Consider the following 27,549-nt stretch of genomic DNA (forward strand, 5'->3'; position numbering starts at 1 on the left):
ACGTAACTGTCATGAAAAGAATGTGACATAAAAAAAAGGATCCATTTGTTAACATTAATGCATTAGCTATTAAAAATAATTAACAATATTTTTAAACAGCATTGATTAATTGTGGTTCATGTTAATTGATTAAAAACTAGAGCTGTTAAAATTAACACATTAACGCGTGCAATAAATTAAAGTTCAACATAAATTTTTCTTAATCGTGATTAACGCATTTACCTTTAATAAAGCATAACTAAAAAGCAGAAACATTGGCTGGAAGGCGGAACCTTTGCAATGTGTCACTACACTGACAGACACACCACCAACACATGCACAACCGTGATTCAGTGTCAGTGATCAACTGGTGGGGAAAGGAGCTCTTAACACAATTTGTTGTATAAAATGTGATAGAAAGCTGGAATTTTTTTCAGTCTAAGTATAGTGCCATTTAATTAGCACAGACGCACTTCAAGTCTAAACTAAATCACAATAATGCAGAAAGATAATTTTTTTTCTAAAAGCGCTTTTCATGTGGAGTTCAAAACAGCACTTGACACTGGTTTTGATAACCCGAGGCGAAACGTGAACACGGTTTCACAATTGTAGCAAAGCAGATAGCCACAGTCTGTCGGCTGATTTATATTGTGGAGGATGATAGTTTAAGAGATTTAATGCCCATTGCAATGAATCCTCTACCTTTAGGGAGAGTTTAATGTTACTTTAATTAGTAGTATTTTAGTGAATTTCTATCTTTATAATGTGGAAGGCTTTGTTTGGAAAATGTTAATAAAGCATTGTATTGTTGCATATTATTTAGTTTTCTTTCCTAAAAAGAAAAAAAAAAAATGTTGACAGGAAAAGAAGTATAAATAGAGTCAAATTTCCGCACTTTCAAAATCTACAATTAAATGTGATTAACTAGGAAAAATTATGCGATTAAAACTTTTAATCGACTGACAGGACTGATAAAAACACAATTGTTCATGTTAGTTCAATTTGCATTAATTAATGTTAACTTGAACAGCTTAAATGTTAAAAAATATATTAGTAAATGTAGAAATTAACCTTAATCAAGATTAACAAATTCTGTAAAAGTATTGTTAATTGCTATTCATGTTAACAAATAATTTAACTAATGTAAATAAATGAAACCTTATTGTAAAGCGTTACCAAAAAATTGTAATGTCCCTAAAAATAGGCTTTATATTCTATATGCAAAATATAATTTCTGATTTGTTTCTTTTGATTTTGGAGTAAAATCAGACCAAGACATTTTCGTGGGAGGTTTCACGAGAACCAACCAATTAGCTTAATTTAAATGTGCTTTAAGCGATTTAAGCTGTTCTTCTTCCACTAAACCTTTGAATTAGCCACACCCCTCTTTCCAAAACCCACAGATACCAAATGAGCTTTATTGAGACGACATTATGCAGAAACAGTTGTAAAAAACAACAGCAGTAAAATAGCGCCCTCAACTGACAACTGTAATTAGCAACATGGCATAAAAATGGTATATAAGCCTCACTATGAGAAGTCGAAAATCTGCTGCCCGTGGACACATTTCTGTTTGCTGTTTACAGAGTCTAGAGCCGTCACAGAGACCGATGAGATATCTCAGCACACTTATTTAATTAATATCTTTAATTTTTTGCATACCTTTTCATAAAACAAATTGCTTACAGCACCTTTAAGAACAACCAAATTCCATGCTGCCCTAAAAAGGCAAATTGCAATCATCCACTGAAACTAACATAAAACGCTTTAAAGGTTACTCGGTTTTATAGCGTACTTTTTAGTTACTACCATTTTCACACTTTGTTTTTTCTGAATCGGAGTATACAGTGCATCCGGAATGTATTCACAGCGCTTCACTTTTTCCACATTTTGTTATGTTACAGCCTTATTCCAAAATTGATTAAATTCATTATTTTCCTCAAAATTCTACAAACAATACACCATAATGTCAACATGAAAGAAGTTTGTTTGAAATCTTTGCAAATGTATTAAAAAAAAAATAAATAAAAAAATCACATGTACATAAGTATTCACAGCCTTTGCCATGACACTCAAAATTGAGCTCAAACCAAGCCATGAAGTCCAAGGAATTGTCTGTAGACCTCCAAGACAGGATTGTATCAAGGCACAGATCTGGGGAAGGGTACAGAAACATTTCTGCAGCATTGAAGGTCCCAATAAGCACATTGGCCTCCATCATCCGTAAATGGAAGAAGTTTTGAACCACCAGGACTCTTCCTAGAGCTTGCCTCCTGGCCAAACTGAGCGATCGGGGGAGAAGTGCTGACCAAGAACCCGATGGTCACTCTGACAGAGCTCCAGCATTTCTCTGTGGAGAGAGGAGAACCTTCCAGAAGAACAACCATCTCTTCAGCACTCCACCAATCAGGCCTGTATGGTACAGTGGCCAGACAGAAGCCACTTCTGAGTAAAAGGCACATGACAGCCCACCTGGAGTTTGCTAAAAGGCACCTGAAGGACTCTCAGACCATGAGAAACAAAATTCTCTGGTCTGATGAAACAAAGATTGAAATCTTTGGCCTGAATGGCAAGCGTCATGTCTGGAGGAAACAGGCACCGCTCATCACCTGGCCAATACCATCCCTACAGTGAAGCATGGTGGTGGCAGCATCATGCTGTGGGGATGTTTTTCAGTGGCAGGAACTGGGAAACTAGTCAGGATCGAGGGAAAGATGAATGCAGCAATGTCCAGAGACATCCTTGATGAAAACCTGCTCCAGAGCGCTCTGAACCTCAGACTGGGGTGAAGGTTCATCTTCCAACAGGACAACAACCCTAACCACACAGCCAAGATAACAAAGGAGTGGCTATAGGAAAACTCTGTGAATGTCCTTGAGTGGCCCATCCAGAGCCCAGACTTGAACCCGATTGAACATCTCTGCAGAGATCTGAAAATGGCTGTGCACTGATGCTCCCCATCCAACCTGATGGAGCTTGAGAGGTCCTGCACAGAAGAATGGGAGAAACTGCCCAAAAATAGGTGTGCCAAGCTTGTATCATCATACACAAAAAGACTTGAGGCTGTAATTGGTGCCAAAGGTGCTTCAACAAAGTATTGAGCAAAGGCTGTGAATACTTATGTAGATGTACATAAGTATTCACTTTTCAAATTTTTTTTGTTTTTAATTTTTAATACATTTTACAAGATTCCAAGCCACCTACTTTCACGTTGTCATTATGGGGTATTGTTTGTAGAATTTTTAGGAAAATAATGAATTTAATCCATTTTGGCATAAGGTTGCAACATAACAAAATGTGGAAAAAGTGAAGTGCTGTGAATTCTTTCCGGATGCACTGTAGTTGAGCCAAACCCATCTTTCACTGAACAGATCATAATCTAAACATCATAACTCGAATGTGTAGTTACTGTGTTTTACATTTGCACAGCAGAGTGGTCCTCTCAAGCAAGTGTGTACAAGTTTGTACAAGTATGCGTGTGTGGGATGGTTTTTAATAAGACTCACAGGAGAAAGGACATCTCCATCAAAGCGGCGTATAGGGTTTGGTTTCCTGCGGTAGGCGGGCTCTGGATGCAGGGGTTTGGCAGCGTGTGTGTGTGAGTGCTGTGGCTGCTTTCGCTTTTTCTTCCTGCTGCTCTCTCTCCTCTCCTCCTTCTGATGAATGCGTATGAGCTGCACTCGTCGCTGCTGACGACTTATCATCACTGAAAGGAAGAGTGTACTGTAGCAACCATACTGTATGTTCCTTAAAACTACATAACAGAATATAAACAGAAAAAAAACATCACATTCTTTTCTCCCCAATTTGGAATTCCCACTACTTAGTAGGTCCTCGTGGTTATTCGCCTCAATCCGGGTGGCGGAGGACAAGTCTCAGTTGTCTCCGCTTCTGACAGTCAATCTGTGCATCTTATCACATGGCTCATTGTGCATGACACCGTGGAGACTCCGCATGTGGAGGCTCATGCTACTCTCTGCGATCCACGCACAACTTACCACATGCCCCATTGAGAGAGAGAACAACTAATCGTGACCACAAGAAGGTTACCCCATGAGACTATACCCTCCCTAGTAACCAGGCCAATTTGGATGCTTAGGAGACCTGGCTGGAATCATTCAGCACATCCTGGATTCGAACACGCGACTCCAGGGGTGGTAGTCAGCGTCAATACTCTCCGAGCTACCCAGGCCCCCTGAACATCACAATAAATTACACACCCTCATGTCACTTCAAACCTGTCCTTGTCTCCCATGGAACACAAAAGAAGCTTAGCAGAATGTCCTGTGTGATCTTTTCCATACAATAAAAGTGAATGGGGACAGATGCTGTCAAGCACCGCAAATGACAAAAAAGCAATACCAAAGTTGTCCATATTATTAGTGCTTAATATTTTAAATCTTCTAAAGCCATTCAATAGCTTTGTGTGATGAAAACACTGACAATTTAAGTTACTATTCACAGGAAATCTTGCCTTCATCTCTTAAATTTAATTTGCACTTCTGCATACTTCTTCCTGCCGTGTCTGGGTTACAGTGAAAAGCGAGAACCGAGCATAACGCATCTTGATACACCATATTTGAATATATTCATGAACACAATGAGATCTGACAGATGTGGCAAAGGACAACATTTGTCAGTTAATAGCGACTTAAATTTCACCGTTCCTCATAAAATGCTATTGTATGACTTAGGGCTGGGCGATAGGGGCAAAAATATTATCAAAATATTATTTTTCATATCATTTGATATCAATATTTATTACAATATACATTCACATTTGCAATTTTTTTTGTAAAATTTCCAAGTTGGCAGAAAAAAATTAATTGTCTATACAAAACTCCATTAGGGTCCCAGAGACAGCCAAAGCAGTGGTGTCTTAGGGATATTGTACCAAAATATAAAAATATTTGATAGTTTATCAATCAAGTACAGTTGGATACAAATGTTAAAAGATCTTCTGTTTCTTTTGAAGCATAATGACAGAATATAATTTTTCCATTCAAATTATTTTTGTATTTGTTACATTCACATAGCAAGTATGGGAGCATAGAAGCCCATGTGACTGAGGAATGATACTGTATAAGGGGTTCAGGGGTATCCCCTGAGAGAAAATACAGAAAATGTAAAAGGTCTGAATGGACCATTTTTATAATTTCATTAAAGTGAGAAAGACTAGGCATCAAACTAGTAATGTTATTTCCTTGTCTTTCCTTTCTGTTTAATCAGATCAATTTCACAAAATTAGAACAGCAATCTATTTGTTTAATATTAAAGGCTCATAACATACTTATTACTAAAGATACATTTAGAAGGAAAAACGTTATGGTCTAAAGGCGCTCTGGAATCACATAAACTTATGCGGCACCTCAAGTCTACTCACATGTGCTCAATAGAGATGATGAGAAGGCACAACCGTCGCCATGATGCCTTTCGGTGACTATAGCCTAATAGTTTTAGTGACACGCCTCTGATTGTCTAGATGTAAAATTATATATTTTTGCGATAAATATCAAGATTGTTTTATCGCCAAGCCCTAGTATGACTTCAGAAGACTTGGAATTTAGCCCACAAGTCATAAGAACAATGGTGCTTTTGGGTCATTTTTGGAGCTTGACAGTTTACATTGTTACATTATATGGAAAAGATTGCTTTGGAAAATCTGCTGAACTTCACCTTTTGTGCTTCACAAAAGAAAAAGTAATTGGGGTTTGAGATGAGATTTAGGGTAAGTAAATTATAACCGAATAACATTTTTGGGGGGTGAACTATTCCTTTACACTAAGTCAAGTTTTCCTCATTAAAAACGATTTACTCCTAAAGAAATGAATATTCATTTTAAAACATCTGTATAAAATCATAACCTCTCACATGAGATGAAGTATCTAGTCATATCAGTAACCTTCTAAATGTTTTTTTTCTTTCTTTTTTAAATATATGGAGATAAGCCCTTCATGGGTGCAGCCATATTAGGATCACATGACCAGCCGAATACTACTTGCTTAATCTCAGCATCAGTCCTGTTATTGGACACATTCATTCTGGCATTAAATTGATCATGGCTGTCTGTGAATAGTGAATTTGTCCAATTGCATCTAAAAACTGAAAATTCTTGATTTTGAATGATGCTGCATCAACAACGGTAAGTGTCAGTGTTAATTCAAGATGACACAAATATTTTGGTTTTCACTTTTAAGCAGTTCAGCACTGTGTAAACTACTTAATGAACACAAACACATTATGGTATTAGAGATTAAAACAAGAGACTGACTTGAAAAGACATACAGAACATGAGAGACACAGTGTTCCGATGCTCTGCATGACTGTTTCTATGACCATTAATCACAAAGGCCTGAAAGCATGCCGACAGACAGGAATCATTTGCCATGCTGCACACACATACGTAGAACCTATTCTCCCTCTCTTTTACACAAAATCCACAAGAACATTTAGTCTTTTTTCCCATCCAATACACTCTGTCCCTGACTCACCCTTCGTGTGGGAGTATCCCTCTGCTGTTACTCTCCACTGCACCAGCACACCCAGCAGGGCAAGAGCAGGCCAGGCTCCCAGGACCACCCACGTAGTCCAGCACACAGGCTCCCGGGGGGCCGTTTTAACCCGCTCGTAAATGTACCTCATCAGCGCGAAGAGCTCCACGAAATAATCGGTGGCCACGACAATCACGGCAGCTCCAAACACGGCTGTGGACAGCGTGGAGAAGCATCTCTGCCACTGCAAGGTGAGGACGGCAAACAGCATGCCCAGCCCCAGAAGCACGCCCAGGGGCAGCCACACCGAACGCGGGGGGTTGGACGACAGCTCCTCCATGCCTATCAGGGTCCCAATGCCCATCAGCAGGCCCAGAAGCAGCCCCACCATGAAGAGGCCCACGCTGCGTACCAACATAGTCACCAAGCCACAGAGGGTCCCGATGCCCAGGCCGATGCCCACACTGGCCTCTACGCTCAGCTGCGTGTCTAATACACGCTCCTTGTAACAGAGCAGGAAGATGATAACGGAACCAAACATCAGACCCGTGAGGAAGAGTACAGCCTTAAAACAACGGTAACCTGCCAAAGAGAGAAAGACATAGGTGCAGGTGAGAACAAAATGATGAAGGAATGAGAAGAGGGAGAAGAGAAAGAAGTGAAAAATTGTGTGGATGTATTTCCAATGTCTGTAACTCGGAGTGTATTTTCACAGCTCAAGAATAGCGCAGAAGGGTGATACCTCAATTCTGCACATTTCACCAGCAATTAAACACTTTCCATATATGTCAGCAATAAACATGTATTGTGACTCTGTGAAAACAGGATTACACCTTTATACCATTATACATCCATTCAACATCTTAAGGCTTTCTTAACTGGGTGATGAGAAGACTTTAAATGGGATGATTAAATGGGAGATATCATGAAAAACAGTATGTTCCTATGTACTCATTTCACATGCAAAGAGGTCAGCCAATAATTATAGAGATCATTAACATACAGAAGTCTTAAAGGTACAAAGACAGCTTGTTTAATTCAGAAAGAGGGTCATGTAAATCTATATTCTGACTGTTTGGTGCCAGAAAACTTGACTAACATTAAGTGGAATTGAGGGGAAAAAAGAAAATGCTACAAAAGATTCTCCTTTAACTCTGAGCCCAGTCTCAAGCGGGTACAGTTATACAAGCTATGACCTTATTTAGAACCTCATCAATATTGAGAAGTGAGCAAGAAAAAAAGTCAGACTAAGAACATGAGTGCATTAAAGCGAGAGAGAGAGAGAGAGAGAAATCTCAACAACCATCATAACCCTTTGACAAATAATCCTATTATGCATTTCTTTATCCTTTACAGACTTTTACATTTAAGTTGTTACAACAAAACATTGACATTGTATATTGGTAAAATACAAGTAACTAAACATGGAGACAAGACTCACCAAAGAAGCAATAGATGATTCCAAAGAGACAACACATAGAACAGACCACTGAAGGGACCACCTCATAACGACGCTCCCCACCATCATTACAGGAGTCAAATTGCTCTGGTCTAGCCTCTCTGGAAGGTAGGGCCAGCTTAAAGGCTAGGGTCTGCAGGGTGGACGTCATGGCAAGTATGCTGATGGAGCGAAAAGGTTACAGGGAGAAAGTGGTTGAGGGAAGTGGGAGGGGCTGGGAAATTAGGGCACGCATCCTGTCCACATGAATCTACCTGCAAGACAGAGCAGATTAAATTGTGTTATATGAGATGTAACTATTAAACACTGGTCAGAAAAGCTGCTGTAATTTCTTAGCCACTAAAAACACCAAACGGAATTGCAAAAAATATTTTTCCAAACGAGTTTCCCAAACACGGGCCGCTAAAACAGAGCAATGCTTTGAAAACACCACAGAGCGGATGTTAGGCCAGAAACATACATACTTTACGCAAGAAAGTATTTTACTTTTTTTATAATTTATTTTCTCTAGTTTGGAAAATGGATTGCAGTTTTGTTATGGTTGGTATGTGCTTTGCAATAAAAAAAAATACAACACGGTGCTGTTTGGAAATATTTGATTGAATATTTTAATGTTCATTTAAATTCAGATGATCACTGATGTCTTGTTGCTCGGTTTCCCTAACGGAAATAATTAGTGATGCAACAAAATTCTTAATTCTTGGCCGAAACAGAAAATTCTGGACACACAGGGCTAAAAACCTAAACCAACATTTTTTTATTTGGAATAGTTTTTCTATTATTTTTTCTTCTAAATTCGAAATGTTATTTGTGGTACACACAAACCACTTTTCTGTAACTACACATTTCATTATAAATAGAGTAGACAGAGAAGAATTACCTAAAAAAATGTGTAGCCTTTTAAGAAAACCTTTATTGTTAATTAATTCAGCATCAAAATTAACAGTGATTCCAGTGAAAATCTTAAGTGAATATGCAACATAAGCAATGATTTTTCTCCATGTGAGAGTAACAGTTTTCTGCCAAGATTTTCGGCCTTCTTTTCTCTTTTGCCCGAAAACAGCAATTTATAACATTTTTGGCAGAAAGGTTTTGGCAGCCTAAATTTTCATGCATCCCTAGAAATAATGAAAACAAATGTGTAATTTTAAAATAAGAATTTTAATGTTTTAGTTTCAATTTAATTACTTTGATTTTTTTTTTTTTTCATTTACATTTTATATATTTCTAATTATATTTTAGAATTTGAGATTATAATTTTTTTTATTATAAATTATAAATGAGAAAATAGTTTTTTAATTAGAATATAGAATTCTAATTTTGGTAATATTAAAGTGGAAATTTAGTTTCTGAGCCATGTTGGCAGCCCTAGAGGACTAGGTGTTCCAAAACATGTTCAGAGTATAGCAAAGTCCCTTTAAGACTGACTTTAACATACTTGCTCATAGGTCTGTGGTGATTATGAAATTATCATCTGATTATTGTGCACTTCAAATTCCAACAACATTTTAATGCCCAAATAAAATAATTTTAAGTGAATATATAATGCCATGAATGGAGCATTTGTGTGTCTCATTTTCCGATGTTATTGCTTTATCCAAGCAGTTCAGAGCATCGCATTGACACACAGTGTGGACTGCACTGAGGCCAGCTCCTGAAGTGTGTGAGAAGATTAACTGCTTCTGAAGCACTTAATAGTTAATGCACAGTTCACTAGTTTCACTTTAATTTAATGTTCGTGTAATGGAAAATATTCTTGGTCATTACATGTTCATATATGCAGTGCTTATGACACACAATGACAAAGAGGAGGCACTCGCTCTATTTCTGTGGAGATGATAAAATGAAGAAACATATTTTCAAATACACACAGAATATGAGAAATATGGACTCATGGGTTTAATCGGAGAGCCTTAAAATAACCTAAGAATGTGAAGAATTTAAGACAGAAATATAATATAATAATATTAGGTTGGCTGGGTTTCAAAATCAAAGTATATGTAGAATGGCCTAAAATTGAGCAAAAGCCACATTTTAAGTATATGGCAACATTTATATTTAAAATAAAAATATTCATGTCTTTAATAAAATGTTAAAACCTTAAAAGGAAATCATATATTTTATTATATGATTCCATGTTAAATATTAATAACTTACTTCCTAAAGGGATAGTTCTCCCATAAATGAAAATTCTATTATCATTTACTTACCCTCATTCCATTCCAGATGTGTATGACTTTTTCTTCTGCAGAAGATATCTCAAAGATATCTCTCAAATATTTCAGCTCTTTGAAGCTCCAAAAAGGAGATTAAGTAATCCATTAGTTGAATCAATGTCTTCTGATGTGATCCAGTTAGTTGTGTGAGAACAAACCAAAATGTAACTTTTTTTATTGTGCTGTTGCAGTCTCTAGGCACGATCATGATTTCAAGTTTGATTGTTTGATTCAAACTGTTGCTCTGCACTGAACAGTAAACATTAATGTTTGCTATAACGTCCCTAGTGGTAATGTGGAGAATGCAATTCGTACGTACTTTTAAGTCATGAAATGCAGTTTAAAACATTTCGGAATTAAATTATAAATGAAATTCAGCATATAGCAAGAAGCATCTGCATTCACATACTCGCATAGCATATGTTCATAGCACAGGATTTGGCTATACTCGTTGTGGACAGTTTTTCACTCTTCAGGGAAATGTAACTATAAATGGATTACTTTTAGTTATCTCTGCACATTATAGGCTGGGATAAATGAAAGCATTTTAAAATAAAATAAAATTGCACACATTGTAAAAAAAGTCTTTACTTTTAACGGTAAAAGACTGTAAAAATGCTACAGTAATAGTGGTTAATAAGTAGCTACTGTAAAATATAGGTAAATATAGTTTTTTTTAAATAAAGTATAGTATGCATATAGTAATGTGTTGTCTCCTTGAGCATCAATGTTTGCACCTTGTGTAATAGTTTTGTACAAGTACTTCAAAAGCTTGATATAGATACACACACACACACACACACACACACACACACACACACACACACACACACACACACACACACACACACACACACACACACACAGCCGTATGCAAAAGTTTAGGCATCCCTGACAATTTCCATGATTTTCATTTATAAATAATTGGGTGTTTGGATCAGCAATTTAATTTTGATCCATCAAATAACTGAAGGACACCGTAATATTTCAGTAGTGAAATGAGGTTTATTGGATGAACAGAAAATGTTCAATATGCATCAAAACGCCTAAACTTTTGCATAAGAATGTATATATTTTTTATATATAATTGTTTTAAAATATTGCCTTATTCTTTCTTTACTTTACCATTCTTTACTGCTTCAGACACAGACTACAAGAGTGCAAATTGAAAAAAGGGGCACAAAATACGGGACTTTTAAATAAAAAGCCTGAAATACACATGGGACTCTTATTTTGAAATATCTGCACTCCCAGTTGTGAGCTTACTGACAGCTGATTCGCTGATAAATTGAATCTGATTCAAACTGCTAACCTGAGCACCTGAGTTCAAACCCTCAGTTCTTTTTGGGTGATTCATGAAAAAGATCCGGTTCAAAAGAGTAATTTGTTCACAGCTCACTTGCACTGGGTTTGCTGTTGCGTGCGGTGCAGCGAGCTTGTCAGAAACAGAATGGGTGAAACATGGTGCGAGATACACTGGTTGTGTGCATTCTAAAAATATATTCAATAACTCACAAGATGATATCTGACGAAACCGCATATGAACATACACAACCCGACTGTTGCCAGTGGCGAATAGATTTTGAATGACAGTCACAATCAATTATTTTTGGTCGCTTTCGTGACCATTTTAGTCACAGTCTGGAGCCCTGGAGAACATAAATTATACCTTGCGAACGGGTATAAAAACAAATTAAATAACAAATAAACAGTATACAAACTGAGTATACGTGATGTAAAGTGAGTCGTGAAAACCAGACGTTGTGATGGAGCGATAAAGACTGAGCGATCATGAGCACTTTCAACTTCACTCCCTTCAATATGCTCACTTACGGAGTCAATCAATCAAACATACATGCTCTCAATATCTCATCAGTCATCTCAGCACTATTCTGTGAGGATCCCAATTTAAATCATATTAAGGTTGGTCACATTACCACTAATCACAGCAATTACATTTTAACCATAACGGCACTGCATCGTCACGCATTTGCGTAATAATTTGTAATTTGTGTTACAGCAAATTGCCAAAGACAGCAATCAAATCATTGATATTAATGATTGCTCACTGGAGCAGTTTTAGAGCTGGTAATGGACATATTATTCTTATTTATTTGAACATATCTCTTCGGTGTGTGACGCTCTCGTGGTTTTTACTTCTTACCAATATTTCACAATGACCTTTTGATATTGACAACAGAACTATTCATAATTGTTTCAAAACAAATAAATGTTAGTAATTTCACAATAAATTAATTTTAATGTAATTTTGGTAACTTTTGTTGGGCCTCATGTACTCAGATAAGAGACAAAGTCAGGCCTACACACAGTCATAAAGCCTGACTGCAGCCTGTAGGAACACTCAAAGCCTGATATCACAAAATGGCACCAAAATCAAACAAAGGGAGTCCAAAACAGACTACAGATCCTATCAAGACTTACTCACTTTACACATATGTGTGAAATTCTGAAGGATCGAACTTTCAACATACATTCTACCCGCATCCTCACGTGACTCAAGTAAGAAGTTTACATCTGGGGCAGAGATAGATTATTATTGTGTTCTATTCATTACATTTATGCATTTGGCAGACGCTTTTATCCAAAGTGACTTACTGTGCCCTTATTACAGGGACAATCCCCCGGATCAACCTGGAGTTAAGTGTCTTGCTCAAGGACACAATGGTGATTGCTGTGGGGATCGAACCGGCAACCTTCTGCTTACCAGTTCTGTGCTATCGCCCACTAAGTCACCTGCCTATTGCTGGTACAGTTTGCGGACTGCAGAGTCCGTTCATTGCTGCTAATAATACTCAAGGTATTAATGTAACTTACGGTTACCACGAATGAGATTTGCTGTGTTGTCGTCCAACCATGTTGGGCTGTTTGTGCATTTCTGCCATCGTGGGCGAGACCGGCATACTTTATCCATTAAAGAACCAACAACCGCGGCGGACGAATTATGAACCGTTCACCACATTTCTGAGTGATAATATTTTTTTTATTTGCCTTCTCACCCACGATCACTAAAACCGGCTATGGTGCTGTCACTCTGTTCTCTCTCTTGTACTAACTGCACACACACACACACACACACGACCCCTCACAAACATACCCACACACACATTTGGCAAGCAGATAACTTGGCGAAAGAGCCCAGCTTTGTCCCTATTATACCAGCATGCAACGTACTCTCCACGAGAGCCACTTCCACCCGTTTGTGCCCTCCTCCTCTCCTCTCACACACACACACACACCCCTCTCATGTATTATAGGCTAATTTGTTACCGTATCTAATCATGTTACTGTTTAGTTTGTAGTTGGAGATCAGAAGTTTATCTACTATTATTGATTATTACTGCATCATTAAACTTTTTATACTTTAAAGAGAAGTGTTTTGGTATTGTTCTGTGTCAAGGGCTGGCAAAGGATGTCAGTGCTCAGATTCAAGCCTTCATTGTTTACCTTTTGAATGTCGATGTTCTTTGGTTTGTCGACTTTCCTAAGAGAACAATCCTATATTGAGACTGCTATACTGTCTGGTTATTAGTCCCTGATTCCAGGGTGGTGCCCTGAGAATTTTAATCCTCATTAATATTCTATTGATTTTGATCATTGATGGTTATCTTTGATGATTGTTGATTTAAAGGATAATTAAGCTAATGTTGATTCTAATCAATATTCTACCGATTTAATAATTATATTTGATTGTTGATTTGAAGGATTAATAAGATAATGTTGATTCTAATCAATGTTCTATTGATTTGAATAATTAATAATTATTAATTATTGCTATAACCAAACCCGCTCCTGATCAAAGCGCCAAACACTTTATAAAAAGTGTTAACCATTCGTTAACATTAATAAATGCATTAGGTATCATGAACAAACAATGAACAATATATTTTAACAGCCTTTATTAATTGTAATGTTAGTTAATAAAATTACAATTGTTCATTGTTAGTTCAAAGTGCATTAACTAAAGTTAACCAATACAACTTTTGATTTTAAAAACGTAATAGTATGTTGTAACTAACATTAAAGCTAATTATTTTATGTTAACTACAGTAATTATGTTAAATAATGCTAACAATTTCCCTACTCAAAACAATTAATTATTTTGAGCATTAGGGTTACAGAAGAACCTTTATCTAAAACCCTCTCTTGTAGATGCCTATATCCAGCTCAGGAATAGAGTTTAACAGGTTCAGTATTACACTGACACAAATAAGACTCCACCCTTAATCCATTACAGAGCAGAGGTGAGATACTCCTTTTGGCCTCGGTCAAATTTTGAGGGAATTAAAAAAAAAAAAAAAGCTTTATTTTAAATAAACAAATTACAAACAAAAACTCTCACAAGGGAGAGGTACAACAAAGAAGGGCAAAAATCAAACTTAAAGATAAACAAAGACTAGACAAACCACCTGGCATCCCAAAAGGGGTACATCAAAGCACAAGACAGATCAACACAACAGACACAAACACAGAGAGGGGCAAAACAGGAATTAGGGAGTGGAGAGAAGAAAACAAGGGTGGAACCGGAGGCAGAGACCAAGGCAGGACAGACCAGACCATAGCAGAGCCGGCAGGACAGACCAAGGGAGGGAGGGTGGGGGAAACCAGGGGTAAGGCTTAAGGGGGCATAGTTCTGCAGCATAGGAGGATCCAGGACAGGGTTTGGGCTAGGTGCCCGAAGAGATGGGATGAGGCCAGGTTGATGGCCAAGAGCAGTACGTGCTGAGGATCTGAAGACCAGGGCAAGGGCAGAGCGGCAAAGGATAGGTCAGACCAGGCAGGGGTCCCAGAGGGCTAGACCGACTGGGCATTGGTGGATGCAGGGAGTTGGGAGAATTGGTCATTGGTGACCACAGGGAATTGTACGTGCTGAGCGGTGGCCGCTGGGGTCTGGACAGGCAGACCAGGGGAGGGATCAGGCTGGGCGACGGCCACTGAACGTGGGTGAAGCAGGTGAGTTGCAATCACAAAGCCTTGACCTCAATCTGAAAATTTGTGGGTTGAACTGAAAAAGCATATTTAAGCAAGGAGGCCTACAAACCTGACTCAAGTTACACAAGTTCTGTCTGGAGGAATGGGCCAAAATTCCAGCAACGTATTGTGGGAAGCTTGTGGAAGGCTACCCAAAACGTTTGACCCAATTAAACTAATTAAAGGCAATGCTACCAAGTGTATGTAAACTCTGACCCACTGGGAATGTGATGAAATAAAAGCTGAAATAAATAATTCTCACTACTATTATTCTGACATTTCACATTCTTAAAATAAAGCAGTGATCCTAACTGACCTAAGACAGGGAAAGTTTTCTACAATTAAATGTCAAGTATTTTGAAAAATCGAGTTTAAATGTATTTGGCTAAGGTGTATGTAAACTTCTGACTCCAACTGTAACAATAATGCTTTATTTCAGATTAACATTTTTATTGGCTGCTCCTCAAGCATGACACATAAAGCAAAACATTAATGTACAGAGTCCACCATTATCCCCCTTAAACCCCATTATTTCCCTTCCCCCCTTCCAATCACCAACCCCACACCCCAACAAACATCCCTGTGGCCAAAGCCAGAGTACACACGCAGATAAAAAAATAAAAATAAAATAAACATATATAAATATTATATTATTTTTTTATTTTATATATGTATATATTTACATTTACATTTATGCATTTGGTAGACGCTTTTATCCAAAGCGACTTACAGTGCACTTATTACAGGGACAATCCCCCCGGAGCAACCTGGAGTAAGTGCCTTGCTCAAGGGCCCAACAGTGGCATCTTGGTGGTGCTGGGGCTTGAACCCCCGACCATCTGGTCAGTAACCCTGAGCCTCAACCACTGAGCCACCACTGCCCCAGTTATATATATATATATATATAAAATAATATAAATAAACCCACACATTTAAAACTATAATCCCTCTCCACTGCCCCTCCCTGAGAGCCCTCTAAAAATGTAAATTAGCTGCACCAATTTTATCAAACAACCATCAGTTGCCTAGCCTTCTATACGACACCTCCAAAAATGCCGCCACCATGCCCATTTCTGTGCACCACTGCTGAAATAAGGGCGCTATAGCCGACTTCCATCCCCTAAGGATGACCTGTCTGCCGATCATAACACTGGCTAGGACCCAATTTTTTATGTACAGATCCCCTATATTAATGACCGCCCACTCGTCTAAAATACAGAGTCTGGGGCAAAATGACATTTCAGTGCCCAAAATGTCACATAAATCACTGAACCCTCAACCAAAAATCTTGGATCTTAATACACCACCAAAAAACATGGGTAGTGTCCCCATCTTCTGACTGGCATCGCCAGCAGGTGGGTAACTTTAACCCTCTGGGGTCGACGGACGCGCTGGCGCGTCCTGCTGGATATTTTCATCATTACAGCAGAAACAACTTAAAATACTCAGTCATTTTTGGGTATACAGATAAGTGCAAGACATCATTAGAGACTATAAAGGGTCTACTTTTGTGTACACTCACAATAACAACAAAATCTTGTGCTTTTGTAAAATAAAGAAAATAAAAAGGGTGAGCTTTCAGCAGTCTCTGTGTTCACGAGCATATTTCAGAAACACATCACAAAAATGAACTGAAACTCCGCAAATACTTATCACACAAACATGAAATATATGTCTAACGAAAGGTTAAGATTTCTACTTTTAAATAAAACAAACAATTCAAATGTAAAACAAATATTCTCCTTGAATGCAATCTGTTTGAAACAAAGCGATGTACAGTTTTTACTTGGATATCTAATTATCTGTAATGTGATCCCCCCCATCAGCAGAGCGCGCCATTCATACCCTAATGTGCTGAAACGATCAATGCAAATGGTACACACCCCCGACAGTGTTCAGAGGTTTGTTGTAAACACATTTCATTCATTTTTCTGCTCGTTTACAATGATACACAGGCGAGAAAGCTCCAGGATAGTATGGAAGAGTTAACATTTTCTGGGGGGGGACTACAATGAACGTTTGTATTTTGAAGAGAGACTTGATCCAGCCGAGGATACAATTTCGGACGAGTAAGTCATTTAGTTTTCATTAGCTGACATGCTATTTTATATAAACATGTACATATTTTACTAGTGGGACTGTTTCCAGACTTGCCAGCCAGGATTCAGAGTATTGACATATGAAATATGACTCCTAATAAGCAAGTTTTAGTTACATTTAAAGGCTGTTTCGGCTAAAGCATGTATTTAAATTGTATGCTGTATAATATAAATATGATATAAAATAATATGAATGTTTAGATTATATTTTATCTAGTGTTTATAATGCCTCATTATCCTCAACAAAGCTTGTGCTTGCAAATATGAGTTAGGGTTAAATTAGTAAAAGGCACTTTAAATATGCCCATATTAGAAAATCAGCATATTATAATGAAGGATCATGTGACACTGAAGACTGCTGTAATGATGCTGAAAATTCAGCTTTGATCACAAATTGCATTTTACAATATATTTAAATAGAAAACTGTTCTTTTAAATTGTAAAAAGAGTTAAGAATATCAATGTTGTTTCTGTATTTTGGATCAAATAAATCCAGTCACAGAGCATATTAATCTCCCTCACAATCCACTCTGTCCAGCAGAAAGGGGATGTATTAATACATAACTTTGGGTTCAGCCATATACTCGAAGCAACATTTAAATAAAATGTCTGAATTAAACACTCAACACTTTTGTCCATACCACGTGCAAATGCGAGATAACGGGGTGCAACTTCTCTGGTTAGTTTGATAGGAAGGCTTTGCAATAGAGAAATAGGGGCAAGAATTTCCTGTATAATACAAAACAAGGGAGGGCCTCTCTCAGGTGGAAGCGATCAATGAGCCAAATTTATGAGACAGAATGCATAATAATATAACAAAATCTTGGGTAGGCCTAGCCCACCATTGTCAATCGGCCTATGCAACTTACTGAAATGTAATCTGGGACATTTACCATTCCAAATGAAGGACTTTGCTATTCCATCAAATTGCTTAAAATAAGAGAGGGGGACATATTTTGGGAGAGATTGTAGCAGATAGTTTTGGAATACAATTCATTGTAATAACATTAACCTTCCCAATCATAGATAAATGTAACCTGCCCACATCGCTCGAAAAACGTTTTATTAAAAGGGTCAAAATTAACCCAAAGTAAATCATACAAATTTGCTTGGAATAAAACACCCAAATATTTAACGCCATGTTTGGGCCACTGGAAGGCACCCGGCTGAAAAGCTCTATGAGTTGCGCAAATGTCCCGATCTAAGGGGGAGAGATTGAAACAGCACCCAGCACGAACTTGAGACTCCAGGGGTGGTAGACAGCGTCTTTACTCGCTGAGCTACCCAGGCCCCCACAATAATGCTTTATTAACCTTTTGCAAAGCATTCCACACAAATGGTGCAGAAATGTTACACATTCTAAAAATATCACACTTTATTTTTATAATCCTAAATAATAATTATACAATAAAAAAATTTGCCATTTTCAAAAGCTTTTATGCACCCTTGAAGGGCAATGTGGGAAGGTAACGCCACTCGAAGGGTTGCTCGAAACAAAAGAAAATACTTTTTTTTTTTTCATGAAGGGCAGTTCCACAACAATGCTAGTGAAGGGTACCTTTATACAGTAATGCCATGCTCCCATCAGAGTGCCCACATCAAGTGCTTTGTCCTTCAGAGTGAGAAAGGCATAAGGATGATCACTTGCCCAATGTTGAGTTTACATTAATTTGTATAAACAGAGCTAAATGGTACTGTCTCTATATAGGAGTTCAACAAGCGTTATGAGAGAGGAGTTTCTCAGTGCTGTGTGTAATTAAAATGAATGTTTCTTTTTACTTTTTGATTAACAACTGAATATAAAGAACAGAGAGGATATTAAGACACATTATTCAGTGGAAATAGAGTGTCTTTTCTTTAAATGGACACACATTACACGGAAGAACTGTTCCATCTAGTTCTAAACTTAAGCACTTTTCAACAAAACAAAGTGATTTTCCAGGTATTGCAGTACATGCATTTCTAAAAGCTTAATCAAAGCACCTTAAGCATTTCAAGGACCTTGTGCAAACCCTGTAAACAGTGTAGAAGTGGGTCATACCATTTATGATCACACGGACAGAAAACACATTCATTTGACAAGTCAAATGCATCACTGTGTCTTTTTCATAAATGTTTTGTTTAATAAAAAGACATGTATTTTAGATATATGATAATCACATGTCCCACACAGTGATCACATTGTCAAAGTGTTGGGAATATTCACACATCATTTTCATAAAAACATGATATCAGTTACAAAAATAAAACATAGAAGATAACAAAACATCACGGTTGTTTAAGCCAATGAGCATTAAGCTGCGTCATCGGAAAGTTGTTTCCCGTCATGCTTGTAGTTTGCGCGGCTGGGAGAAAGCAACTGCACCACTTGTCTCCAAAGACTGTGGCTGCCTCACTCTCATTACAGTATTTTTGACATACACAGCAGCCAGTCGGACAGATTTCTATGCATCTTGCTCAGGCCTGTGATCACCTGTGATGGGTTCTGTGTAGAACTTTCTCATCTTAAATGAGCAAATGTTGCCTAATGTTGCAAATTCAAATTATAGAGTTTTTCGTCAATGTGGTTTAGTTTACGATGTTTCTAAATTATACATACATGTATTGTCCCATCCCTAACAACAACAACAACAACTCACTCAGAAGAGCCTGTTTTTTGCAGGTAACAAGCTAGAAAATGAACATTGCTGATAGAAATCACACACACACACACACACACACTTAAAAATATAAGAAACTCATTATTAAAAACAATGACATTTTATTAAGTAAACAAACAACACTGAACAACATCTGTATTCTTCCGTCGAACTGTGGTTGACAGTGAATGAGATTTAATCCGCTGTGATTTGTCATCTTATTAGGAAATAGACCACACCCTCTCTCTACCAGTCATGTTAATATGTCCTGACCTCTGGAGTGTCATGCCTCGCCTGTTCTTCACCATGAAGCGGATGCTTCTAAACACAGAAACCTAAACTGACACAGCAGTTAGGGTTCTCTGGCTTCAATTTATTCCATTGTTTCTGTTAGGCTTTTTCTCTTATGCTCTTCCTCCCTTCCTGCTCTTCTGTAAATCTCTCTCTCTCTCTCTGCAGCCTTTTACCTTAATATGCACTTCTTTCTATTTAAAGAAGCTTAACTTTACCTCTTCAGTCTCTGGAGGAATTTTAATGGATATGTCAATTTAAAATGCTTCACAGCATAGATCTTACTCCTGTACATCTGTTTCTCACCTAAATGCACTGCAAACTGCCACCACATCATACACTGTTGTGTTTATTTGTCCTCTAAAGCAACAACATAATCAGATTACTCACAAACAATATATATGATTCATCGGTTGCTGGTCCAACATTAACCCTCCCCATGCACATAAGAAACAGGTATGAACATGCACAATGTCACATGTTGTTCAAACACCCATCCAATTTACCTTAAAACACACACACGCACAACCCTTCACTAACATATGGAGAAACATATATTAATATGGGTGAAAGCTCAGCACTCAATGAGATTAAATAGGTTGGCATAAGGTTTTGCTTTGTATCAACAATCCCCACCCCTCAGAACCAATCAATCAATCATCAATGTACTACTATGTCCTATAAGTGTCATCTTTCATCTCTTGCCCTTTTGCTCTCCCCTTTGGCTTTTTATTTTGTATGTTATGATGGTAAATTTACTTTGAAATATTATATTATATTTACATTCATCAATAAAGGTGAAATGTGTATTTTTTGTTAAAACACTCCTTTTCCAACTTAATGTTCTAGACATCTATAAGTAAGCCATTTGTAATTAGAATATCCCTAAATGTGTAAAAGCCAAAACATACAGTTAAGTGAACGCAGATGTGAGCTCTTGGCCACTGCATTGCAAACACGCAGTCCAGCTGAATATACTTAAGGTATGTTCTTGCGTTACCATGGCTAAAACGAACCTCAGTGCTCAAGGGTGTGATAGTTACCTTTGATGTAACGTCTGTGCTATTAAATATTATTCAGTTAAATTGCTACAAATATATTGTATTTGACCTAACTTGCTCAGCAATATTCTCTTCAAACTGTTGCTCTGCCATCAGATTTTTTGTTAAAAATGAACAAAATTTAATAAAGCAAGTACACCAACAATCCATCTTCCAAATCATATTTTTGCATATGTTTATGTCATGTCCGTAAAGAAAAGATCTGGATACTACAGTGCATGTATGCCTATATTTGCCATTTTCCACCGAAATTGCAATTGTTCTCTTACCCAGCCTGTGCTCCACTGGTTCATGGACAGAGCAACATGGAGCCTGTCGTTTACTGGCCATGCTTTTCCACTGACCAGAGTGCCTATGGCTTACAGTGTAATGGGTTACAGTCTACATGTTAGTGTCTCGTGACAAACATGGCGCATCACAGTACAGTTTTTAATATTTTTTTGAGGACATATTAATGCAATCCATCGTTATTACATTGCTCAACAAGATTGTCAGAGACATGTACACTAAAGACAACAGGTCTTACATTATAATACATTATATTGCATGAACTATGGCTTAACTTGCCAAGTTCTGTAAACTGTTACATTGGAATCATTATTAACATTGGAGTAGCAGATGGTTGTATTTGGATTTTTGCCATAGCACATAATGTTATTGACTGAGAATCCTACCATTTTATTTAACAGATAGCCACGATCTTTCAAACTTGGTGAGTAGCTGGTCAAAAATTACCATACATATAAAAATAAAACAATGCACAAAATAAGATGACAACAGTGTAAGAAAATATAACAAATCTGGCAAATATAACACTTATAGTAAACACGATTTACTGTTTATCATGAGCATTACTGGCTGAATTCAATGCCCCGTTTAGTTAGCAGACTGGTCAGTGTCGGAGTCCAAAACATTGTTGTGCCATCCACTGTCGCTTTTGCTTATGTCCTTCTTATGGTCCCTGTACTTAAGTATTTTTCTATTTGTTTACGATTTGGTCAATTGTTCGATTGAAGGAGGCATACATCATTTTGTGCTGTATCTTCATTCTTATAGAGAATGTTTTCCTTTGTGATCTCTCTAGTTTATCTCGGATCTTCATAAACACAATAGAGTATTTTCTCTTCCTTTCATTATTTATTTATTTTTGAGGGGATGGGTGAGTTTTGTTGTCATTTGTGACATTCACTCTAATAAGATGATCACCTGGATAACCATGGTTACTCTTCAATCCATCAGAATCATCCGTAGAGTGGAGGAGAAGCCCAACTCGCGTCATTTTCAAAACAATGTTCCTCCGCAAGTAACCAAACCAAGAGTTTTATTCTTCAATAGCTAGAGGGCCAAAAGTTACATAATGTAGCTTTAAAAGAGAAAACTCACTGTAGAGGCGGACAGTACACACTGATCTTGTTATAGCACCCCTTGTGGCAACATTGAGAATGCAACGTATCCTTGTTGTCTGACCGACTAACATTTTGGAACGCAACTACGCACAAAGTCAAGCTTGTGTAGCTAGAAGTGCCTGCGTTCATGTACTTTTTTGGTCTTAACACTTCAGTGGTACTGTCAACAGGGCTGAGAAATAAAATAAAATTTTTCACTGAAATATCAAAACAATTAAAATTATAGGCACAGTCAAGACACAATTGCCAAAGACCACCACCTAAGTGGCCATTCACTCCGAACACATAAAATTTTTCTATGCAAGAATGCATGACAGACAGGTTTTTTTTAAATGCTTTACTTATCCGAAGGATATTGTAAACATAATAATGTACATGACAATACAATAATGTCCTTTTCTTTTTTTAACAATTGTGGCAGGGCGGAGGGCGGTGCTGGGTCGTGATTCTACATACCCGATCCCTTATCAGGCTAATCCAGCCTCCGAGAGGGATAAAGGCAGAAGATGGTGCGGGAGAGAGAGATCGTTTACGGGCATGTCCGTCATTTGTGTGTTTGTGTCTTTTGTTTCAGTTTATCATTAAAACTATTATTTATATTGCCAAGCTGGTTCTCGCTGCCTCCTTTCCATTGAACCGCGTTACACTGGTGCCGAAACCCGGGAAGGAGGAGGGATGCCCGCCGCAGATTCCTCGACACTTCCGTCCACCCGGGGATCGCCGCTGCCATCAGCCGGGGGATGGAATAGACCGACAGCCCGGACGCGGTGAAGGCCGCTGTCCGAGAGGTGAGTGGGGAATGGACTGCCCGACCGCCCGGAGCGATGGAGCCACTGCCAGGGGTGGAGAAGAGCCCTGCCATCCCCCAGAAACACGGAGGGGTCGATAGAAGACTGCCGTCCACAAGGAGAGGAGGGAAGTGACTCCCCGACTGCTGAGGAGTGTCCCCCACGAGTCGCCGGGAACACGGAAGGGCGTTCTATCCGCTGGGGGTCATGGGTCTCCGGTCTCTCTTCTCCAGATCATGTACTTTATCTTTGAGGTTGGATACGTCTTTTTCCAAACTGGTGATTACCGAGCGGGCTTCCCTCAGATCATCCTCAGTGGCGCTAACCCACCTCTTGACCTCCACCATTTGCTCGGAGATTGTTGACATAGATACGGGATCATTTAGACTGAATGCCATTGGTCATCTTGTCAAATTGCTTGCTAATCTCATTTTTACTGGCTTTAATCTCATTCCAAAGAGTTTGCAAAGTCATTTCATCATCAGGGTTATCAGCCATATTAGCTGATGAGCTCACCATGCTAGCTTTGGGAAGGGTACTGGTTGATCGGGTTTTTCTGTCCTTTTTGATGCAAATTATAATCAGCCATAAATTGTAACTTTTTTAAAGAGTGTTTCTTGGCTGAAAGTGTTATGGTTAGCAAAGGTTGATGTAGGATTACAGGCAAGTGTTATAATTTGCAAGAGGAGCACAATAACGCATGTCTAACCTCTCCACTTGCATCACATGACTCCGCTACAAACGTCTTTGACAGTGGTGCCACATCTTGCTTTTTCAGCATCTTGTGCGGGAGTGATGAATTTTTCAGATGCCGTGTCAATTTAAAAGGAAATTCAGCCTTTAAAACCTACACCGTTTAATTTGTTTCACTGTGTCCGTTTTTACCACAAGAATCCGATCGGTTTGAACAGCCCATAAGTAACAGTCAGTGCTTGGCACACATCCAAAATGTGTGTGTTTTTTAAATTATCTTAAATTAGCTGAATTTCGATCAACCAATTGTGTTAGTTTAGGGTAGGTGCTATCTGTTTATCCAACCAGTTTATTTTTAGGAAACTGTCTGAAAACGGTAAATATTTTCCCCAGTTCCATTTGGTGACACTGATGGTGCATAACTTACAAAAAAATACAAAAAAAGTGTATATTCTGAATAAATAACCAGTTGAAGAGCACACAACTTTTTCATATGCTGTTTAAAAAGGCTGTGCTGCATATGTGTGGCTCTCTTATTTCACCAAGTACATTGGGGTGTGCGATATTGACAAAAAATGATATCGATATTTTCTGGGATTTTGCCGATAACGATAAACGGACGATATTTTGCATCCTTCAAAAAAAAAATTGTAGAAGGTTTATATTGTACTAGTTTCCTCTTACAACATATTAATAGCATAACATGATAATATTGATTGTTGATATTATTAATTGAAACAACATATTGAAGGAAACGAGATCTTTATTATTTTAAACTGAATCATTCAAGTAAGAACAATACAAAACACTGCTCTGCTGAAAGGTTAACTGTGCAGCATAACAGCAAGAAGCAAAAATATGACATTGTAATAAAAGTCACCAAATGCAAACTTCTTTCAAACACAGCACAAAAAAAAAAAAAAAAAAAAAGTTATTGCATTGTAAACAAATTACACCTTTCTGTAAATTTTTGCAAGTCAAAGATGAAAAAAGAAAAAAAAAAGCCCAGGCAGTGTGTATGTCTTCAAAAGTTGTTTAAAACCATCTCTCTCAACCACTTGAATTCGTACCATGTCTTTTGCGATGTAATTTAATTGGTGACAGTGTTTGTTATATCTTGCCATCTGTCACTTTTTTTTGTCGTAAGGAACTTTTTTGTTAAACTATTTGGCCAAAGTTTGTTGAGTGTGTGTTTTTGTTTTTACCCTGTCAGTTGACTTGTGAAGCTTTTCATATTCCTCATATTCAGTGCGGTGGGTAGTTTGAAGATGGTGAAACAGGTTGGTCGTCATGCTGCTTTTGACTAACCGATTTTTGGCACAGTTTGCAGATTGCCGTCTTTTGATTAGCATCTAAACTTTCAAAACCAAACCAACTCCATGCTATTGATGACGGATAACATCTAGCAATTTAACAAGCGTGGGTTGCAAGATTGTTGATGTTTGATGATCTTCTCCTCTTGCCGTTTCTTCGCTCATTATTAACTTCTGTCATACACACTTGTCCGTTAATAATGATCCTATGTGCAACATCACAATCTGAATGTGCACGTGCAGTAGTATATACTATTTTGCTGCAGCACGCAGTAAATTCGTGGACATTTAATACGGCTTTTTTAATGGTTTTTGAAAATGACTGATACTCGATAATGTGATTTCGTATTTCATTAAAACCACAATTGCGATATTATCGTAGACGATATATATTGCATACCCCTACAAGTACATCAAGGTCTTTTTCATTCTAGTCATCTCTCTCCACAGATTCACAAATGAATTCCCCCATCCTTCACTTTTCCTTGCATCACTATAATCGTTCTGATTCTGACTGAAACATAGTCCAGGCTTTACTGTTCAGACAGGGCACCTCAGAGGCAGCCTACAAGGTTAGCCTAAAAAAAGCACAACGCCAAGCAGGGAGACCAGAGGCTGTTCTGTTTGAATGGAGGAGATGCCTTAAGGCCTGTTCACACCAAATCCATGATGAATCTGCCTGACTAACTGCCGTTATAGGATCTATTCACACAAAGACCAAAACCAATACAATGAAAATCACCCATGTACAGTAGGAGGCTCTGTTCTACAAACATATTTATTCTGGTTACGGCACAGACCTTTCATCATGTCAATGCATGACATTATAAATTCCTTAACAGCATTAAATATTTTATTTACCTAATTTGGCACCACTGTTTCAATGTGCTATTTCAATGTTTTGAGACATTGAGGAATATAGAATCTATGTTTTCTGAACAAGTGCAACAAGCATACATTACATTACAGCGGAAACAACATAAAATTCTCCCTGTCATTTTGGGGCATACAGATAAGTCTAAGACATCATTAGAGACTATAAAGGGTCTTCTTTTATGTGTGTACACTCACAATAACAACAAAACCTTGTGCTTTTGTAAAATAAAGAAAATAAAAAGGGTGTGCTTACAGCAGTGTTCGCGAACATGCGTATATCTGAAACACGTCACAAAAATGAACTGAAACTCAGCAAATACTTATCACACAAACATGAAACATATGTCTAAAGAAAGCTTAAAATGTCTACTTTTAAATAAAACAATTCAAATCTAAAACAAATATTCTCCTGCAATGTAATCTGTATGAAACAAAGCACTGTAGTTTCTCCTGCCTCAGCTAATTATCCCTAATGTGATCACACCCATGGGCAGAGGGCGCTAAAATCTATGCAGATGGTTTATTTTTTTTTCCCATGTTCCTCAGTGCCGGCACTGGAGGATTCCACAGTTAGAACAGCTTTGTTCTACAGTATATCATCAGCCTATAAAAGGTGAAATAAAAACAATAAGGATTTGCTTTATCTAAATCTTTCATCATTGACAATATTCAACCATATTTTTATCCTAACTTCAATGTATATTTTGTTATTTTAATTAGTGAAGTGTTCATAAAGGGCAAGCAAAGAAATAAGGCCCCATCAGCACTACATTGTGTCTCCAACTCCATATCTTGTGAATAATAATAATAAACCTTATTTCTCATTAAACCTCACCTGGTGAATATATATGCTATAAAAGGCATAATTTGGTAAATACTTAAATATACAACATTGTAACGGGCATTGTAAGTGTAATTTCAAAATAAAAGTCTATGTCCCTGCTTTGGACATGTTTATAGTTAAAAGTCCAGCATTTTGCACCAAATTCTACTCCATCTGGGATTTTATTCATTTGGGACTCTTGCAGCCTCTATGTCTGTACCTGTCATATTAAGAAAAGACCATTTCTTTTTTTTAAACTATCGGCCGATTAATCAGCAAAATACACTATTTATTGACCTCAACTTTAATACTAAGACAGAGAGAGGGTGAAAAATCATCTTGTAAAACTAAATTATGACCATTTATATTTTGGTACAAGAAACCTTGACTAACATTCAAAGTGGACTCTCATAAGTGGGAAAAACA

The 27,549-nt window shown here is 37.7% G+C and overlaps 1 protein-coding gene across 2 annotated transcripts in view; it reads right to left on the reverse strand.

The window, feature by feature from the left end:
• Positions 1 to 27,549, reverse strand: part of tmem198b (transmembrane protein 198b) — a 47,680-nt gene that overhangs the window by 2,233 nt on the left and 17,898 nt on the right. For both annotated transcript variants that reach the window (XM_052130337.1, XM_052130335.1), the window contains 3 exons: positions 7,912 to 8,183; positions 6,471 to 7,052; positions 3,486 to 3,685 (listed from right to left, as the gene is read on the reverse strand). In XM_052130337.1, the coding sequence (XP_051986297.1) occupies positions 3,486 to 3,685; positions 6,471 to 7,052; positions 7,912 to 8,080 (951 nt within the window). In that variant the 5' untranslated portion in view covers positions 8,081 to 8,183. The remainder of the gene's footprint in view (positions 1 to 3,485; positions 3,686 to 6,470; positions 7,053 to 7,911; positions 8,184 to 27,549) is intronic.

This window comes from Xyrauchen texanus, chromosome 7, assembly GCF_025860055.1.
Source record: "Xyrauchen texanus isolate HMW12.3.18 chromosome 7, RBS_HiC_50CHRs, whole genome shotgun sequence".
NCBI lineage: Eukaryota > Metazoa > Chordata > Actinopteri > Cypriniformes > Catostomidae > Xyrauchen > Xyrauchen texanus.